We start from the raw sequence: 21,502 nt of genomic DNA, 5'->3' as shown, positions 1-21,502 counted from the left end.
GAAGAAACAATCAATAGCTAGAATGATTGAGAATAAAAGATAAACAATATAGATTCATGGATATAAATTAACCTTGATAGTCATGATAGATCTCTAGCTACTAGTCAGTTGTGATCATCTCATATTGTTGTACCCCCTACTTTTAACATTACTTGATTGCAAAATTTAATTTTATATATCTCTTTGGGCCTAGTCCATTTTCCTAAGCCCAGTGACCTGGAATTACGAAAATACCCCTCCATGAACCAGCCCATCATTAGTCAGAGCAAAGTACGGATTTACCCCTAATCTGTCCAATTAAGTACAACTTCTGCCACCTGAAAGTACATCTATAAATAGCTCTCCAATCATTGATGATGGTAACTTTTTCCTAATTCTCTAATCTTCTCTCTCTACTTTCTCTCTCTAAAGTACTCTTTCTCTCTCTACTTTCTCTCACTAGAAAGTACGTTCGCTGACTTAAGCATCAGAGGGGCTTTCCCGGGTTACACCCCTGGGGCAGTTAACCTTCTTTCTCTTTTATTTGCAGGCCTAGCTCTCGGACAACAAGGCATAGCTGAGGGAAATTCGGACATTCATTGGACATAGCTCTAGGACATTTTGATTACCCTTACTACCCTAAGACTCCCAGGAGCATTCTGTTTCCAGAAATAATATCTAATCATGCAATAATTCATGCATAGATATATAAAGTATGGCTGCTTCAATATAAATAAAGTTCGTTTGAGGTCATGCATATGGGATCTTAGGACTTAATTCAAATATATGGGATAGATGATGGCAGCACTAACTACTTTGGACTATGCTTGTCTAGAAGGTGGATAATATTGAACTTGTATGTACTACTTAGGTTTGAATTAATTTTCATGCTTGTTAAACATCGTGTTTGATAGTTAAGAAATGGCGTTCTCGTGTATATAATGTATAAGTGAGCTGAGGCGGGACCAATTATACTTTGAAAGTAATAGTCGTCACATTGTTTTAACATCTCTATCCATTACTCACTCAATAATCTTGGTAAGTTATTTGGAAAGATAAATCATACATCACTATTTAAGCTATCATTTTGAAAAAAGGACAACTTTTTAAATAATGCGATATATTATTTCCAAACACATAAAATACACGAAACATAGTAAAATAGGTCAATACGAGTACCACTTTAATGGCGAATTTACAACCACAAGATTTGATGCCTAAACATTCTTGTAAGTTTACGTAGGAAATACTTCCATCCACACAAGCTCACACCACGTGAAAAATCGAAGCCCAAAATAATAGCACTAAGCTAGCTCCCACCTAATTAGCCTCTCCTTCCTAATCACATCATTTAATAATACATTAGGGCATCCACGTTCATGAGTAGTTAATCGTTCTTTTCTTTTTTTGACCTATTTTTTAGGATAATAATCCATTTTCTCTATCTTTGCTGACTATGCACATATCTCATTTTCCCCTCTCTCTCTCTCTCTCTCTCCCCTCTCAACTCACACGAGCCTCATGAGTACATGATTCAAGAAATAATACAACAAAGAAAATTTTATGAGAAAATTATATATAATTATATGAATTGAAATAGTGAAACGTTACCTTATAATTTAAGAAAAAAGTTAACTTGTTTGGTGTCGACCATTACATAATTTACATGTTAATTATATTTACTCAATTATTTCTATTATTTACAAAAATAATTTTTATTACCTTTCTTATAATTCATAATACTTTTGAAATCATTTAATATTTATGAGATTTGTAGCTATGAATGCATGATTTTGTTGATACTTTAAATGATTCTAGTGATACTCTATTGATTTCATTTGTTACATAATTGAACAACATTATTAATTTTCTTTATTTATCCTAACAAAAGATGATCATATCACATACTTCATATGTAGTATTTTATTTTTCATTTTTAAATAGGTTTCGTTTAAATAGATATTAAGGGCTTATTTCGATTTAATGAAAAAAACTGAACTAATCTAAACTATGATTGAGGTTGAACTGAATAGAGCTGAAATAAATTTCTTTTAAGAGAAGAAAATTAGGTACTAAACTAAAGTGAACTGAACTGATTGAAGTTGAATTAAACTAAACTAATTAAAACTTAATTAAACTGAACTGAAATTAAGTTAAACTAATGTTATTTTCGTACGAAGAAAAAGAAGAAAAAAAAAATGAAACAAAAATTTCGGGTTCACATCTTAAATTCTCTTTCACTCTTTGCCTGTCTCTGTAAAATGGGCCCACCCTCCCAACTGAAAACGACTGCAAGCAACCTGTGGTCTACCTCTGCAACTTATTACTACTAATATAAATTTATAAATATTATTATTATTATTATAGTACTACAGTATAAAGTAATGTTTTAATAAAAATATTATTTAATTTAATTTAATTTAATTAAAAAGATACACTACCTTTTTTTTTCTAATATAAATATCATTGGTATACACATTAGAAGGTTTGACTCAGATCGATACGCCGACTCATATCCCATTTTTTTCTCTTCACTTTCTCTCTCTTATTCATTCTTTCCTTAACCACTCACCTCTTTCTCTCTCCCAAAAAATATGGCGGATCAAGATAGAGTATGCTGCATGTGTGGTGATATCGGCTTCGCTGATAAGCTGTTCCAGTGCTCCCATTGTCGCTTTCGCTTCCAACACCTGTACGTATCCATTTTCTTATCTATTCATTCTGTTTATTGGCTCTGATACCATATTAAAATTTCTTTTAAAAAAATTAAACATTTTCTCATCCTATTATACATAATTTGTGTTTGTATTATATTGGGTCGTTTATGCTCTGATACCATGTTAAATGATGATTCTTATTTTATAGGTATTGTAGCAACTATTTTTACGGAAATCAGGAATTATTATCACCATCATCATCCTCTTCATCATCCTCATCCATCACGAAATCATTAGACATGTGTGACTGGTGTCAAAGTGAAGGTAGAAACTCCTCAACAACCAACAAACACCACAGTGGATCTTACAAGAGATCATTATCATCGTCGTCATCATCATCATCCATGGATCATCATCGTAATCTCCATATTCGCTCCGAGTATACGTCAGGCGAAAGAATCAAACAACACCAAGATCACCCTGGAGAAAGAGGAACTCCCAAGAACAATAACAACAACAACAACTCTGGTATACCGTCGCCTCGGCCGAGCGCTCATCGTCGCTACAAACTTCTTAAGGATGTCATGTGCTAATGATCAAATCATCATCAACAAGTGAGTTTGTGATAGTTCTTCCTAAAAGTTGTAAGATAAGTTTAGTTTTTCTTTTTTTTGGGTTTAGTGTGTGCTAGTTAATTAGCTTTTTTAGTTTTTAATGATGATGAGTTTTGTCTTGTGTATATATTATGTTTAATTAGAGAAGCTTGATCTTTAAACTTTTTTTTTTGTTTTAAATAGTGTACTTTGTTAAACCGTTACGAAGAACTTGTTATGTATAAAAATTTATGTATAAAAATAATTATGTTTTTTTCTTATCTCTTTGTTATTTTGGGATGTGTGTTTGTTTAAGAATTTTGGTATGTTTAGGCCGACTTTATTCATCGTAATTTTATATACTTGTACATTATATTATTGTATTGTATTTGATTTCTTGACAAAAGGTTTACTAAAAAATAATCTAGTTTGGTCCCCTAGGAAAAAAAAAATCCTAGTTTGTCTCTAAAGTAGAAAATTTACGTGTATATTATTATTAATTTGATTAATTAATTTAAAGATGTCGGGCAATGCTTAGGGTACCACCAAGTGCCTACTCGATCATCCTTGTGATAGGAAGGAGGGGAGGTAATGAACTATTTTTAATTAATATACACTAACTATGTGAACGGCACAAGAGTTGATAACTCTTATTAAGTGCTATTTGTACGTCGTGTTGTACGTTATTTACTATAGTGTGCTAGTAGTATGTGTTATATAACTGTATAAGGTTGATTAATACAAGTCCTTACAACTAACTCGTTAAAAGTAGCTTAGAATCTATCTCCTTTTTCAAGCTCATTGATTTATGTGTGGAGTACAACGACAAAATGAACTTGGAAGACGATAACGAACCATACATGTTACACACACATGCACACACTCTATGGCTCTATGCTAGTTCGTTCTTTGGTATGTGCTAAATGTTGGAGGAATGGTTAATGATTTTGCAATAGGAATTTAGCTTGTTTTGTTATATTAGTCACTCCTATGATAGAGCAATATTTTGTCTTTGTCAATAATTGGTTAAGGGGTAGGGGGGTATGTATGTTGAATGTATATAGTATGGTGCTTTAGAGAAAATGAAGTTGCACCTTTTTTTTTTTTTTCAATTCAATGCACTTTTTTTCATCCTTGTCCTTTTGTCAAAGGGTTCATAGTACCTAAAGCTGCTAGCTTTCTCAAATACATTGAAGGTTATTTATTGACACCCTCAATTATTAGTTTAAACTTTAAAGCTAGGCTTACTTGTTACTCTATTTCCTTTTTGAAGAAATTGATATGCTTAAGAGGTTTTACAATTTTGACACTATTTTTTTTGGAATTAAGATATAAATGTTCTTGTCATTTATTAGAGTTTGTCTTATACAATACATCTGTCTTACTTAATTATTAGAAGAATTTAATAAGATAACTCATTGCTACGCAATAGATTTAATAGTTTGTTATCCTTCCATTTGTATATCAAAAACTTTGAAAATTATTTCAAACCATTAAAAGGCCTTCATTAGCAAACTTTTAAGGATGCATGGACAAGTCTAAATGTTCATGGCTTAATATTTTTTCTTTTTTTGGCGAAGAAATTCATTACTTCTTTACGAGTACTAAATTATTAACGCATGTAGATATTCTAATGCAAAACATTATTAATAATGTACTATACAAAATTAATTATTTAAAGAAATTATTCCTTCACTACTGTGACTGTGCTAAGCTAAATTATCTGATCACTAATAAACCAACACCCAATACCTAATGAATCTATGTACATAATTAACTAATTAAATTATGAATACAGGTATTAGTTAGATATACATATGATAACATTTGAAAAATGTATTAACTTTGATTAAATGTGTAAGTTGAGGCCAAGATAATTGTTGTTGGAGTGTGGGCTCTTGTAAAATTAAAGGTGGGAATTAATAGAGTACAAGCAATTGCTAAGTGCATGGAGCATGGTGTGGTGCGTAGAGAGAGAAATTTAAGAGAGAGAAGGTTTCTTGTCCATTCATTTATTTTTTTCTTCTAAATAGATTAGTTTTCTTTTATACACTAGGCTCTTAATATATTCTACAAAATTTTAGTGTTGAATTTGTACTAATTTGACCTTTTGTATTGGGCATAGTATAGAGTGTTGGAGTAACGTATCTTTTAGATTGTACAAGTCGACAAACTCTCTACTCAAACTAGTTTTTTTTTTACTTCTAACATCAATATTGACGTCAATTTTACCCCTAGCTTAAAAATAAATATCTAGTGACACGAAATTCTTCGATTAAAAAATAAATATTATTTTTATTAAATTTATGAAAAATAAGTTTAGATAGTATAAGTATATGTTTAAGAAAAATAAATTTATAACCGGATTAAGTTATAACAAGGTTGTCTAATAAGTTAAGAAATTTACGTACATAACTATTTTTTTTCTTTCATATAAATTAGGAGTATAATTGAAATATAACTGCTATGTGAATAATTCTCAAAACCTTTCAATTAAAAAAATTCATAAATTATATAATTATGAATTTATAATGGTTATAAAACGATATAATACACTTTTATAACATAAGATAAATGAATTCTTATAAACAAATAAAAATCAACATGTTACCCTCATCGATCCTTTACATCTTGACATGGTCTTTGAAAGGACAATGTCATATTCAAACCCATATGTTTCACCTTTGTTTCACCATCAAAGTACTTCCTCGTTTTTCTTTCTTCTAGACGACCTTTAATTTTAACATTTTATTATTTAATTTATGATTGAAATTGTTTTATTCATGCAAAGGTACGATAGAGACTCCCATCAACTCCAAATGTAACGTACTTGTACATAGTTTTTTGAGGAAAAAAAAACCTCCAATTTTTATTAATCATAAATAAGGTACTTGTACATACTCCTTAAAGCAAAGTAAATTAATTAAATTAAAACAAATACTCGTATTACACAGCGATAACTGCCATGTAACTATGTAAGTAGAATAACATACATCCTTGGCGGAGGTGCCAAACATTATTGGTTAAACAGAAATCAAGAACGAACGTTTTCTAAGTATAGTGAGTTTGAGCTCACTATATAGGAAAATAATATAGAGTATAAAAGTCCCTTAAAAAATATAAAGAGTATGAAAGTGCCTAACCAATGCACCAATAATTATTCACGAGAAAGAACGAAGGTTTCACTAGTAGAAAAAAAGCATTAGGCACCCCCCATATGGCACCGGTTCAGGCTAAACCGGTGCCCAAAACCGGTCCAGAAATGGGCGGGATTTTAGAAGAAGAGAAAAGGCACCAGTTTGGCCTGAACCGGTGCCAAAAACTAAAAGGGCACCGGTTTGAACCGGTGCCAATTGAACCGCTCCTCAATTAATAAAAAAAAACCGGTTCAGCATTATTATAATTAAAAAAAAACCTCCCATATATAAACCCCCTGATATGAATTTTGATGGATATAACCTTCAATCGCAGTTGAAAGGTTTGGAATCTTGAGTCTCGGTCAAGAAACGCTAAGCAACACGAGCTTAAAACCTAAACTAGGCCAAGAATACACAAGCACAAGCTTACGTAAAACTTTATAAATTTCAAATCAATCAATCATACTTTTCGTTAAACACCATCACGTATTTATAAGCTAAATAATTAGCCTAAAAATCGGTAAAACAAATTCTAATCTAACTAGGAAACTAACTCTAACTTGTAAAGATAATATTTTGCAAATATGATCTTTAAAGTTAAGCTTATCTTATACTAACCGAATTAAACTAACAAAAATATCCTAATAAATCGGTCATCTAATAATAAACTAAAAATAACAATAAAAATAATTATAATAACAATATTGATGCCTTAGAACCGCATCACCCCCCCCCCAAACCCTACACTCATCTCGCCGCTTCTCCCTCCTCTTCTCTCCTTCTCTTTCTCTCTCCTCTTCTCCTCCTCTTTCGCTCATCATTCACCACTCATCTCCTCCTCTTTCGCTCATCATTCATCAGATTTTCTCATCTCCTCCTCCTTCCCTTTCGCTACCACGTCTCCTTTTCCTTCTCCTTCAAGCCCACCACGAAGACCACCACGAGCACATGCAACACCACGAACCGGTTTGATTTTGATTTATTTTTTTCGATTTTGATTTTAATACATTTTGTTTTCGATTTTGATTGTAATACATTTTGTTTTGGATTTTAATTTTTTGTTTTTCGATTTCTGGGTTATTTTTTTCCGTTTTCAATTTTGATTTTTTTTTTCGATTTTTGTTTATTCGATTTTAATATGTTTTGTTTTCGATTTCGATATTTTATTTTTTGATTTCTGTAATTTTTTTTTCTTATGTTTGATTTTGAATTTTTTTTTTCGATTTTTGTTTTTGTTTATTCGATTTTAATATATTTTGTTTTCGATTTTGTTTTTTTGTTTTTCGATTTCTAGGTTTTTTAATTTTTATTTTTTATCTGGGTTTTTTTTATTTCAATTTATTTCCATTTCTGGGTTTTTTTTTTTTATTTCTGGGCATTTTTTGATTTAATTTTTTTTCGATTTAATTTTTTGGCGATTTCAATTTTTTTTTTGGGTTTGAATCTTAATTTTTTTTCTAGGTTTGAATCTTAATTTTTTTCTGGGTTTGAATTTCAATTTTTTTTCTGGGTTTGAATCTTAATTTTCATAATTTTAGTTTACAGTGAGTTTATTAATGTCGGTGTTTTAATTGATGCAGCTGAAGAATCAAGGTGTTGCTTTTGGAATTTTGATTTCAATGTTGTAGTTTTTTTATTCTTTGAGTGTAATTTTTTTTTCTTTAATGTTATAATTTTTTTTTTTCTGGATTTTGATGTTGTAATTTATTTTATTTTTTTGTATTGTAAAATAACAATTTAATCATCAATATATTTCGTATTATTCAAGCTTGTTATATGTTTCTGATTATATTTCTTATTTAATGATCAATTTTGATCAATATTCATTTCATTTAAGTGGATAAAATATTATGTGTGTATGTGGATAAAGCAAACTAAATTTTTTTTTAAAAAAAATACATGAATTGGCACCGGTTAACCGGTGCCAATTGACTTTAATTCCCAAAAAAAAAAAAAAAAAAACAGAAGTTATGGCACCGGTTAACCGGTGCCTATTTGACCCTATGGCACCGGTTTTGAACCGGTGCTAAAAATTGGGTTTTTGGCACCCCCCAAATTGGCATCGGTTCAAACCGGTGCCTTAGGCCGGGTTTGAACCGGTGCCAAATTTGTTTTTTCACGTAGTGTTTCATGGTGTTTTTTGTTTTCTTAAAAACTGTAAATTCAATTCTTCATTCATTGGAAATGAAATAATAACCAATGTATAATAGGTACATCTTCTATTTCTACATGTTTGTTACTCGAACAACATATATATGAAAGATTTCAAATTACTTTCTTAGAAACTTCAACATCCATACAGACGCACCTAATAACACATCCATATATACCAAACTATTAATCACTAAAATTACTAAAATTAACATTGAACAACGCCAAACATATATAATAATCATCTCAAAAATTACCAACATAAATCCCAAGTTGATCATACATAGACCACAAAACTTTGTGCCAATTCTTTCTTTTTGTGTGGTAAGCAATATAATGGAGAAGGACCCTAAGCTAAAATTATGACGTGAATGTAGGAAAACCAAAGCATTGCCATTGAATTCATTCCCAAATAGTATATCCACAAACTAAATGCATGGACCCACTTTTGAAAAATAATTAAAGTTGGTTCATGTGCATCTCGATCTCAATAGGATTATCAACCTCGTATTGTTTCTTCCGTTCCTATCTCGTGTCATTGTCTATGTCTCACCTTATCAATTTGTTACTGTATTTCACATGATTGTACTTATAAGTTTCAACTTCAAGCAAACTCACTTGTATTTCTATGATCTTCTCTTTAGATTATTGAATTGGGGTAGGGGGTCACATTATTCCGTTACTAGATAGCTCGTCACACCATTCCTCTTGTCTCCGATTAACTAAGCATTGCATTTGCTTGAGTAATTCATCTTGACCAGACATTAATCCTCACAAGTGTTTTAGCCGAGTATTTTCGAGTCAGACACTTATAAGAAATTTAACCTTGTAACCTAATTTAAAGATTTAGCTAGCGGTGCATGACCAACCAATTAACCACATCAAACTAGCCTTGTTTAAGCTTACTATTGTATATATACTCCTTAGTCCTTAGATTATAGGGGATCTGATTATATATATCATTATGATTTACTACACTAAAGATTGTTACATTATTAGTTGATTTTACGGGTTAATTAAGTAAAATAAGATTGTGGAAAACAATGATTAGATGCCACAAATATATATCAAGTATATTAAGACATTAAAATATTTACGTTGGGAGTAGGTAGTAAATATTTTGTAAATTATTAGGATTAGTTACTATGGGAGTTGGAAAAAATTTGTTAAATGAGAAAAGTTGCATTTGAAATTAGGATGTGTGTAGGAAGGAAAATAAGTAAAACAAAATTACTACAGAAGCAAACACAACTATCTTTCACGAACGGAGGGAGTATGATTTAATCTTAATTTTCCCACTACTTATCCTCTTGTCTCCAATTAAGCAAGCATTGCATTTGCATGCATCAAAGGTTTCCACGCACAGGCTTAACTGTGACTAATTAATGCCTTTAGCTCCCCTAATTTGGTCATTTTTATGCGTCAATCATGCCTTTTCCAGTCTACAATCGTGATTATGTAAGTCAATAACTAATCAATTAAGCTTAGCTTTATGATGAGAGTATCCATAATCCTCAATAAAATTTAAAAGTTCATTGTGAATAAGAGCTAGATATGATAATTTTTACTTGTATTATTTTTTTTAAAAAAAATTATTGTTTTTGTACAAAGCTAGATATGATAATGTACATACACATTGATCGTCCCTTGTTTAGAAATCGATTTGGGCTCAAAGCTTACCCTTCCTCTATCTCTTCCATTCATCAATATATAGCATACAAAGCTTTCACCCAAAATATATGGGATAAAATCGAAATATACATAAAACACTCCTAAAAAAAAAGGAAATATACATAAAACACAAAATATATTCTTGTGTACCAATCTAATCCTATAAACAAGGAAATAATCGACCAAGATATATCACGAAATATTCTCAAAATATTCCTAACATCTTAGTACCTACATAAGTTGTACGTAGTCATAATTTGTTGTAATAAGTAACATATGCATGCATGAATATTTCAATTTCCTAAAGTTTTAAGTACGTATTGATTCTACAAAAAAAAGTAATTAAATAATAGAATTATGTGGTTGGTGTAAGTTGAAATGAAGTAGGAGTATGGGAGTTAAGGGAATGGAGTCGGTTAACGGTCGCCAAAATTCACCAATCGATGTAATGCTTGGAGGCCGGTGTGCGAGATTAGCTAGGTTGATGCCCCCTTTTTTTATTATTATTATTTTTTATTATTGCAATTTAGAGATCGAATAAGAGATTATTTGGGGGATTGAGAAAGTAGTGCTTTTCTACTTCATTGCCACTTGAAGTATAGTAATTTTTTATAATTATTAATTATATTGTTGGTTGAATACTTCCCTTAGCTGGTTTGACTAGCTGTTTGTGTAAGTATTTTGCGTTGTTAGTTAGACTATTGTTTTTTTTTTTTAATAATACGAATACATACAAAGCTCTGTACAGCTGAACTGAACTGAACTGAAGTGAAATGAATATTTTATAAGAGAAGAAAATTAGGAGCTGAACTGAACTAAATATTTTATAAGAGAAGGAAATTAGGAGCTGAACTGAACTGAATTTCAACGTATGAGAACAGGCCCATAGTATGAAGTATATTTGATAAAGTTGGCTTGGTTGTTTTATGAATACAAAATTATCTTTGGGAACATTAGGTATATTTTGGCTAATGTAATAGAGGATAGTAAGGTAATTAGAAAAAATGTTAGTGTATTACTAGTAATTAGAGTTTCATTTGTTTATAAATGTGTGTTACAATTATGTTTTACGCATTTTAAGTACGAGGTATTTGGTTAAATGAAATTGATAAAAAAAATAAAGTAAAACTTACGCACAATCTTAAGCTTAATTTTAGAAAAAATATATATAATATGAACAAGAGATTATTATTGATAAAAAAAAAGTAAAAATTGCGCAAAAACTTACTCTACAAGTAATAAGTTAATTGAATTCCACTTCTTAAGCTTAATTTTAGAAAAAAAAAATACATATAATATGAATAAGAGATTACTATTGTTGACAAAAAAATGTGTTAAAGACATTTTCTAGAATAAAAATCATTGTACTTTCTAGTATATTTTTCATAAGAGTATATGACTTAAGCACAATCTTGCAGAATTGCAGTTGGTTGATGGGCCGTGTAACACATTAACTTTATGGTTTGGGCACTATTTGGTGTATTTTGAGTAATTTTGAAGCTAATCCTATTCAACCAATTCTGTTACACCTAATTTTTGTCAAACATAAACTACAACAAGTCAAGAATATTTATGTCAATATTTTATGAATTTATTGAATTACCAGAAGGTATAAACATTTTTAAATAATAATGGCACACAAGTTATATTTTTAAAATAATAAAATCAATAGTTTTTTTAGACTGACGGAAAATTTTAAGTTATCCTACATTCCTATCTTCTGAAGTAAATATAATTAACTATTTAAAAACATATATAATTATAAGAGATATGATTTGAATTTCTAAACATTACATACCTTGGGCTAATACTAGTTGTAAGGTTGTTGTCATACAAAATTTTGCCTAAAACCAAATGTCACACCATATTAAATACATATACAAGGTATAGTTAGAATGAAAAAAAATCACTCAATTCAATCTACTACATTACATATATACATATGGCAATCAATTTGCCAAAAAATAACTTCATTCAGCAAATTAAAAAAAAAAAAAAAACAAGGGTTCATTGCAAAAAATTTATAATTGAAATTACCAAAAAGGTGGCTAGTATTTGCAATCCTTCCCTCCAATTTAAGGATTGAGATGAAGAAGTCTCAGATTCTAACAAAGATCCAATAGTAAAGTTGGGGTTGGAACCATAAAGATATTGCACTCCTTCAATATCATCAAACCTTAATTTAAGTTTCTTTTCTCTAGGCTTAAGACTTGGATACATGACTGATTCCTTAACGTTACTATGTGCCAACCCTAGCAAATGCCCGATTTCGTGCAATGCCACGGACTCCAAATCTACCGCCACATCCGAATCTTCCTTATCAAAATCGATTGTCCATTTCTCAGCCGCGTCTAGATGAAACCTACCATTTTCGGGTGAGAAGGCATGGGCTAACACCCCTAGGACCCCGTCGAATGGCTCTCCATCTCCATGATCACCTTTGTAAAACCCTATTTTTATATCTGCTACGCCAAGATCTTTAGTCTCGACAAATTTAACAGGAATAACTGACGCCCATCTTAAAAAAGCGCGCTCAAATGCACCTTTTATATCATTTAAACTCAAGTAAGTGATGAAGTCATCTAGGGAATATGCATACTTAAGTGTCATTGGTATATCGCGATTCCACCTTGGCCTCCCCGGAAAATATAGGTAGTGTCGAGTCTCATGTAACGAATATGATGACTTCTTAGGGTGGTCCGGAATACCACACCTAGGAGACATGATCATAGAAAGCGTACAATGATCAAGTGTACCCGTAACAGGTAGACCATAATTTTGTTGGTAACGAATTAAAACATGTTCCAAGTGATCGTCAAATTCGTTGGAGAAGTCAACCTTCTCTTCACCCTTTGGAATTAGAGGATGGTCATAGTAACCAAAACGTTGAAAGTAACTCTTGAGCTCCGCAATGTCTTCAACTCGACTACCTTTCCTAGCATTAGCAAGTTTTCGAAATTTATGCCATGTATGAGGCTGATGTTGTTTGTGGTGGACTTGATTAGGAGGTGATTGAATCATGGAGTTTTCGGTATTATGACATGAAGATGGAGCTATGAAATGAGATAAAAATAGCAAGAGAGGCAAAGAATTGATAAGAAATGAAAGCATGGTAGCAATTTTTGTAAGAAGGTAGTGAGTAAAGTGCACAAGTTTGAGCAAACAAATATATATGAAAGAAGAATATATATTGCATATTTGCATGTATTGTGGATTTAGTTTATTGTGAGTGGGTGATCTACTTTTATACACTGAACATATATATATATATATATTATATGTAATTTTTAACTACTAACTCCTCATTATATTAGTCATCACTTAATTATAATAAGCCAAATATAACTAACTCTTTAGTTTTAAAACTATAGGTTATACAAATGAAGTGATAGATTTGATCAAATTTGTTATGAGTTAGTCCGTTTAATTTAGTTATAAATGAAGTAGACATTTCTTGAAAACGGTCCAAAAGATTCGACCAACTATTTTATTTGGTAGTTGAAGTTCCTAACGGAAGGTAAAGGGAATGCTTGTGTTGCGGATTTAGGGTAGTTTATGCAAGTCGAAGAAACGACGGTAAAAGTCTTCTCAAGCAACCACTGGCTGTTGCATGACATTATTACTATTTGGATTATTTTGGATTCATTAGATACAATAGATATTAGATACCCAATTGTTTCACATATAAATAAACATTCTAACCTTGTATGGGCCATCCATGAGAATAAGATAGGCAATTTCAATTTTGGGCCCCCGTAAATCTAAATGCTCCTACCGTCCTACCTTCATCTTTCCCCATCTAATAGACTACTAGTAAAGCGACTTCGATCCTTATTCGTTACATAATTACACGATTATAGATTTAAAACTAGTAATAGCCCGGGCGTTACTCCATATTGTACTATTAAGAAATAATTAAAAAATTAACTTGTCTTATTTTTGTTGAACTGAAATTATTTTTAATGAACTGAAATTAATTTTACTAAATTTTAAATTATTTTAACTGAACTGAAATTAATTTACTGAATTGAAATTATTTTCACGGATTATCTATTATATTTTTTTCTTTAAAGTTACTAAATTTCACTGAACTGAAATTATTCTAACTATAACGAAACTATTTGCTCAGCTGAACTTTTTTTTTTACTAAACAAAAATTATTTTTACTAAAGGAAATTTTGTCAATAACTACCAATTAAAGCACGTGTTTTGAAAACAACTACCTATTAATATTTTTTTTTAAAAGAACTACCACAAAGATATAAAAAGTTTAAATAGCACTACCACTTTAACAATTTTGGCTAAAACCTTCGGTATTTGGGTCTCACTTTTTATCACTTTTTACCTTTATGAAGGGTAATTTAGTTAATTTAGATGATGATTTTATGAGGTAAAGGTAAAAAGTAGAACTTACATGCCGAATATTCTAGTTGGAATTATTAAAGAGGTAGTGCTACTTAAACTTTTTACAACTTTGTGGTAGTTCTTGTAATTTTTTTTAATAGGTAGTTGTTTTCAAAACACGCACTTTAATTGGTAGTTTTTGACAAAATTTCCTTTACTAAATTGATATTATTTTTTACTAAATGTTATTCTTTTTAAGCTGAATTGAATAGGGCCTAAATCATATCTTGTCAATTAATTTTGTTCATTGGTATCAAATTAGTTTGATTTGCATGGCTTTAAATTGGCAAGCACCGTATTTTTTAATTCTTCATGTCTTAACTACTAAAAGCCATAGTCCAACACTCTTTCTCATCATAGTATATGTCTAAATGTACTCGTAAACACGTGTTAAGATACATATATCATTAAATTGTTCACATATTGACAATCAAAATTAGTAGCATAGTTTATGTTCACCACTTAATAAATTTTATATCCTTTATTTCAAACTATTATGCACTTTTGGAAAAGCTACAATAAAAGGCATAAAGAGAGTAAATGAAAATCTAAGACATGTAACATGTTTTACATAAAATTCATGGCCTAAAACATGTTGCCATAGCGGCCTACAAATCATACACCCTAAGTCAATGCTAATCACTCCAGAAAAGTTGCATTAATTTTTGGATCCTTTTTCTTTTTTCCGACTTGTCTATTTCTCGGTTAATTTGATGTTGACATTTAGCCGACGATTAAATTCCATTGCATAATTTGATTTATATTAAAAAAAAAAAGGTTAGTTTTTTTTTAAAAAAAAAAAACTTTAAACCAAAAACAGAAAACTAGAAAAAAGTGTTGTCAGTTTTCAAAATTATCATGATTTTAATAAATTTAAATAAATTTTGATTCATTATGTGACATATATAATATACTTTTAAAAAACAAAAAACAGAAAACCAAAGCGATGCCAAACGAACCCTAAATTGCTAGGGTTATTAATTAAACAAGTTGTATTTTTCTAGTTATTTAGTAAGATATTATGAGAAGAAACTAAGGCCCCGTTCTCTTCACCTTATTTTTGCTGAACTGAAATTGTTTTTACTGAACTGAAATTATTTTTGCTGAACTTAAATTATTTTTACTAAACTAAAATTAATTTTACTGAACTGAAATTATTTTTGCTTAACTAAAATTAATTTTACTGATTCCATGTTATATTTCTTCTTTGAAGTTACTGATTTTTACCGAACTTAAATTATTTACTGAACTGAACTTATTTTTACTGAACTGAAATTATTTTTACTGAACTGAAATTATTTTTACTGAACTGAACTTATTTTTACTGAACTGAAATTATTTTTACTTAATAATATTTTTTTAAGGTGAAGAGAACAGGGCCTAAATGTAATTTTTTCAACCCCTGTATTAAAAGTATGAATCTATTAAAAATGATGTACAAGATTAGAGTTTAAACGTAACACCTAAAATCTGTAAAGTGATTTATTTCTTTCTTTCCTTTTTTCCTTTCAAGGATAACTCGATCGATCCTATGTGGATTATTCATGAAATTGCAAATTGTAAACATCGGAGTATTATTCCTAGATAGGATCGAGATAAGTTGTTCATGAATCAAGTACTGTATCATTAGATTGATACACAATTAATTTGGATCACTGAAAATTGGATAGGCCTAGGCATCATATATTCACTGAAAACAATATACCTATTACCTAACAATATTATATGTGCTTGTGGTTTACTTTACTGTCAAGTGTTAAACTTTTAGGAGATGAGATAGATGCCAAGGCTATGTAAGGTTACAACTTTTAATGGAGAAATGAGTCATAAATAATTACTAGTACTACTGTCTTTTGCAGTGTACTTGGGATGATCCCCACGAAGATATGGAGATAAATATTAGGAGTATTTCAACGGTAATTCATCAACATATATATGATCTCTCAAATTTTACCAAACAAGTATGTATCTTAAGAATGGAGATAATTAATTAGCTTAATTTCTTCATTGCAAATTTGCAATATAATCATGCATGTATAGCAAGGACAACCTTGTAATATTGGCATAGTAGTAGGCCATGAGGGGTTGAGCACTTGAGCTAGAGATTTGGGGTCACGAGTTTGATTTCTATAAGGAACACTTTAAGGGTGAAATTTTCTTATATTTCTAATTGACTAATGCATCCAAAGTAATGATGCACTATGTCACAAAAAATTTAAAATAGTGAAATTTGTATTATCGTTTGAAATTGGTGGGAAACAGAAATGGATATTGTAAGCAACAAATAGTATATATTAACAAGATAAGACTATTTAAATAGTTAAATTCCTTAAATTCTATAAAAAGGAGGGGAATAATGCATAATATAAATATCATGCTTTGGAGTGTTACTATTAATACACTAAACTCTCTCCACACATATAAAATTAAAACTTTTAATTTCGAATGTCCCAATATTTAAGTTAGCATCTTTCGCTTTCTCTAAAGTTAAAGTTATAGGATTACAATCTCCCATATGACTGATGTATATTCACATTTTATTCTCTAAACTTGTAAACTTTCCTTAATTTTCGCACAAAAAACATGATACACACAATAAGTAATTTACTTAAAAAGGATATATATCGATAGAAAGAGATGAAATAATGGAATGTTCACACCCGCTTTAACAAAAGAAAAATCAAAACAAGAGAGAAAAATCAATGCAAAGATGATAAACACAAGCCAAACTTCTATGAAAGGGAAAAAAGAGAAGAGGGGACCAAGAAATAGAGCAAGCAAGTGAAAGTTAGGATAAAATACATCTCTCACTTTCATGATTTTGACATGGATGGTTGTAAATAGAAAGGGTAATTAACCCCCTCCCAAAAAAAAAAAAAAAAAAAAAAGAAAAGATTAATTACACTTTATATTGAAGTGCTACACTAGTAAAACTAGGGTAGTAGCTTAGCTGTATGAATATGATGATCAAATCAGGCTTCCTCGCAGGAGACAGAAAGAAAAGCTGATTGGTCTTTTACTCTCTCTGCCCCCTCCACCACTTGTTACACCCTTCTTTTTGGGTCCCACTTTCACCCCCTTCGTTTTTTTACCGCGTTTGTATTATAAGAAATTTATTCCACCTATCTCTTACTCAAATTCTACCATTTTCTTGGAAATTTCACTATATTTTCCTATACTTTATCGAATGATGTACATACTATTAGGGCCTGTTTTAATAGATTAAAATTAACTGAACTGAGCTGAACTGATCGAACTAAATATTTTACTACCTCCGTTACATATTATGTGCAACGATTTGACATAAAGCAGAGAGGGAAAATGTCTAATCGTTGCACATAACCTGTAACGAAGGTAGTATAAAAGAAGGACATTAGGAGCTAAACTGAACTGAGCTGAGCTAAGCTGAAAATAAACGAATGAGAACAGACCCTTAGTGTAAATTGATCCTAAAACCTTAAAGACGTGAAATATAATCCTTATCTGTAAATAAACCATGTACAATTTGGTGTATTACTATGCTAATTTTGGTGGAGAATTTTTCAAGCTTTATCTACAAGCATTACTTTAACTATGGTCACTATATTCTCTAAATTGCCTTTTTTCACCCTAGAAAGATTCTTAGGATATATATGTATATAAAAGTACATAATTTCGGATATATAAAATAAATTAAGGTATAAAAGATGAAAAAGGATGATTAATACTTTGTATGTAGAAGACTTTGTATGTCAAGAATGAAACTATGAAAGGGTTATAGTTGTAGGAAAAATGCCAACATAATAAAGATAAACACAATAGGATGTACTACATGCTACATACGTACCTTGATGTTGAAATTTAGAAAGATACTCTATAGTATACTAAAATTTAATGATGCTAACAAAAAAGAAGTTTATAATATAATGACATAGAATGAGACAATTTTACTAATATTGGTGTTTCCAATAACATACATACACACGCTATTTAGAATTGCCCTGACTACACACTAGATTATCGTACCTTGAACAACGAGTAATCTCATTCATTGAGACGAATGAAGGCGGCACAAAAGGGAGCATGGATCTTCTACCATAAGTTAACTAGCTAGATAATTGGACTATATTACACATACAATGATCACTACTCCACATGGTTAATTAATAAATTAACTATCAAATTAAAGCTAACTATGTTAGCTTATTAATTGAAATACCACTAATTCCATCCTCTTGAGCATTTGATTGAATTCCCATTGATTAATTTCCTCTACATACATGATAGCTAAAGCTACTCAAATGACCTCATTTGCATCAAACTTGAATCAAATGATACCCTTGGTGGTGATACCGCAATTGTCACCGATGATGATGAGTTCATCCCCGAATCCGATGGAGACCCTGCCGATTAAAATTTTCGAATTAATCAACATGTTTATCGTGATTAATTACCTCGTAATCAATAACAAAACCTACTTCATCAAAACTAATATAACTAATTACGCGTATATCATTAAATGTCCTATTAGGTAGGGACACACTATTCCTGACTTATTTTATTAACAACTCGACTATCTACTCGTTTTACTTTCTAGTCAATAAGACAGAATTGCCACCAATATATAAATTTAAGGAGCGTCAATATAATTACCCATATTTTTTTAATAGAGTATTTAATACATTAACATAATACAAGTAACAATTTTTAAAAACAAATTAAAAATCAATTAATAGAAAATTACTTAGAATAGTTTGGGAGGGAGAAGATTGAGCATTTTCCCCTGAAGACATAGATGGTGCAGTAGAAGTAATCCGTTGATTGTTCGATTTTCGACGTCGGCGATTGTGATCAGCCAATCTTTTCCGGCAACTTCTCTTCCCGTTATCAAATTCCGATAGCAGATGAAACCTAATACGAAGCATAAAATCACCATTAAAACATTTAAAAAAAAAAACACGCCAATTAAAAAAGGTTAATATCGTAATTACATAATATCATTATTCATTAACGGTCATTACTAACCTAATCTAAAACCCTTAATAAGCAACAACAAAAGGACAAAAGTACCCCTCTAGAAAACAAGCCCAAATGATTGGAGACTATTTTTTTTAAAAAAAAAACATGTAACCTAATCACTGCCGAAGATGTAAAGGGTAAAAAGGGATTTACCGGCTGCACTGCTGGCAGAAACGCTGGGTTAACCCGGCAGCGATTACGGTAGAAGCTTTAGAGTGAAACTCGCAAACCTTATGACGACGGTGGTAATGCTTAGCATGGCTAAGGTCAGCATTACAACCTTCAGCTTGACATTTAGGTGAGTGCAACGCCGGTTCGACCGCCCTAGACCGGCGGTAGAGCCGGCTGACGAGGTCATCATCGGCGGAGAAGTAAGTGCGCCGACCTAAGTTCAAACCAATGGGGCGGTTCGTAAAAAGATCTGGTTCGGTTTTGGGGATTTGCATGACGGAGGAGAGTGACTCGAGGGTTAGTAAGGAGGATGAACCGGCTGTTGGGAACCCACGTGGGTCGGAGAACAGTGGGATTTGTGGAGGAGTGTTGTCGTAAGGTATCGAGAACGAGTCGTCAAAGATTGGACGGTGGTGGTGGTTGTGATGGTTTGATGGGGTGGTGAAGTCATGATTGTTGTTATTATGATTGTGATGCTGGTGGTGGAGGTCGATGTCGGAGAGGATTAGGTTAGGGGGAGGGGGGGAATGATTGTTCCATTCGTAGCGCAACATTTTTTTGTTAGGAATATAGTATTGTGTGAGTGAATACTACAAGAGCGGGGTGAATTGATATTTTAAAATAATAATAATTAGTTGATTAGTAGTGTAACCTAGTTTGAACAGAAGAGAGTGAGCATAAGGTTGATGATGAAAGAGAAATATGGGATGAAATAGATGGGATTATTGTTTGGAAACATGGGGAGTTTGTTGTTGGGAATGAACATGGAATAATGAAGAAAGATAGAAGAGTAATACAAGTAGTAATGGTAGTAGTAAGAAAGATGAGAGAAATGGAAAAAAATACTTTATGGAGTTGCACACACTTTGCTTTCTCACTTGAGTAATGGCAATTGGCAAGTTATAAGCATCTCTCTCTTTCATGTATGGTACTTTATGAGAGGTAATTTTGGGGTTGAGAGAAGGGAAGGTATCTTTTTAATCAATTATTGACTCTACTCATTACTCATTTAATTTGTCTTTATTTTTATTTTTTATATCGTTCGATAAGGGTTTACCTAACTTGACTTTCTTGATAAAAAAATAATAATCAGATTTGAGGCAATTGGATAGGTCAGGACAATGTTGGATATTAATACAACAATGAACCGTACGGTCTGCACTTGAAATTGAGTAGATAGATTCAATATAGTATCTGAGTTGCTTTGATCTCTATATAATATACGTCTTTGAGTATGATTTTATCTAATTAAACTTATACTTTCTCCACCCAGAAATGAGCCCCAAATCCAGATTAACTCAAAAGGTGAACCGGCTGTAACACCCAAAAAAAACCTTATATTCTTTTCGTCTTTAAAGTTACATCAAAGTCCTCATTTCGAATTTTTTTTATATATATTTTTTAAAAAAATCACCGTCTAAATACAAATAACCTTACAATCAAAGAAGTATAATAATTATATAAGCATATACAATTATACAATGTACCCTCTTCGTTAACAAAAGGGATAAGGCATAATAAGCTATACTGCTACACATTTATGAAGTCAAAGTGTATTGATGAGATGTATCATTAAAAAATACATAACATTATTGAATACGTACAAAAAAATAGTCGTATTCTCGTATATATTTTATTTGGTCATTATATAAAAAATTTCAATGTTGTATTGAGAGAATTTACTTACTAAATAAATATAAACGTTGCACAAGTATCCTTATTTATAAAGAGTTAGATGGAA

The 21,502-nt window shown here is 30.9% G+C and overlaps 3 protein-coding genes and 1 long non-coding RNA gene across 4 annotated transcripts; 2 read left to right on the top strand and 2 right to left on the bottom strand.

Moving 5' to 3' along the window:
- Positions 1–2,459: 2,459 nt before the first annotated feature.
- On the top strand, positions 2,460–3,510 carry LOC110714434 (vitellogenin-2-like). The gene is made up of 2 exons (XM_021892945.1): positions 2,460–2,671; positions 2,845–3,510. Exons 1-2 carry the CDS (start codon positions 2,574–2,576, stop codon positions 3,227–3,229), a joined length of 483 nt encoding a protein of 160 aa, XP_021748637.1. The 5' UTR covers positions 2,460–2,573; the 3' UTR covers positions 3,230–3,510.
- A 3,649-nt stretch (positions 3,511–7,159) lies between these two features.
- LOC110714125 lies at positions 7,160–8,245 on the top strand. Its single transcript, XR_002510107.1, has 2 exons — positions 7,160–7,332; positions 7,947–8,245. It is a non-coding gene; the product is annotated as an uncharacterized LOC110714125 (long non-coding RNA).
- Positions 8,246–11,987: 3,742 nt separating this feature from the next.
- Positions 11,988–13,422, bottom strand: LOC110714550 (metalloendoproteinase 4-MMP-like). Its single transcript, XM_021893087.1, has one exon. The coding sequence runs from the start codon at positions 13,390–13,392 to the stop codon at positions 12,196–12,198; it is 1,197 nt and encodes a 398-aa protein (XP_021748779.1). The 5' UTR covers positions 13,393–13,422; the 3' UTR covers positions 11,988–12,195.
- Positions 13,423–18,461: 5,039 nt separating this feature from the next.
- LOC110714232 (squamosa promoter-binding-like protein 8) lies at positions 18,462–20,766 on the bottom strand. The gene is made up of 3 exons (XM_021892727.1): positions 19,744–20,766; positions 19,316–19,482; positions 18,462–18,974 (listed from the first exon to the last, which is right to left on the bottom strand). Exons 1-3 carry the CDS (start codon positions 20,313–20,315, stop codon positions 18,865–18,867), a joined length of 849 nt encoding a protein of 282 aa, XP_021748419.1. The 5' UTR covers positions 20,316–20,766; the 3' UTR covers positions 18,462–18,864.
- Positions 20,767–21,502: the final 736 nt, after the last annotated feature.

Source organism: Chenopodium quinoa, unplaced genomic scaffold, assembly GCF_001683475.1.
Source record: "Chenopodium quinoa cultivar QQ74 unplaced genomic scaffold, ASM168347v1, whole genome shotgun sequence".
Taxonomy (NCBI): Eukaryota; Viridiplantae; Streptophyta; class Magnoliopsida; order Caryophyllales; family Amaranthaceae; genus Chenopodium; species Chenopodium quinoa.
Note: the sequence above shows the minus strand (reverse complement) of the source record. Positions and strands in the feature narration are given on the sequence as shown.

Excerpts from the sequence above, each read along its gene's own strand:
- LOC110714434 (XM_021892945.1), top strand. The coding sequence starts at position 2,574 with ATGGCGGATCAAGATAGAGTATGCTGCATGTGTGGTGATATCGGCTTC. Across the intron at positions 2,672-2,844 it reads CGCTTTCGCTTCCAACACCT|GTATTGTAGCAACTATTTTT; the intron begins GTACGTATCCAT and ends CTTATTTTATAG.
- LOC110714550 (XM_021893087.1), bottom strand. The coding sequence starts at position 13,392 with ATGCAAATATGCAATATATATTCTTCTTTCATATATATTTGTTTGCTC.
- LOC110714232 (XM_021892727.1), bottom strand. The coding sequence starts at position 20,315 with ATGTTGCGCTACGAATGGAACAATCATTCCCCCCCTCCCCCTAACCTA. Across the intron at positions 19,483-19,743 it reads TTCTGCCAGCAGTGCAGCCG|GTTTCATCTGCTATCGGAAT; the intron begins GTAAATCCCTTT and ends GCTTCGTATTAG. Across the intron at positions 18,975-19,315 it reads TCCCTCCCAAACTATTCTAA|GGTCTCCATCGGATTCGGGG; the intron begins GTAATTTTCTAT and ends TTTAATCGGCAG.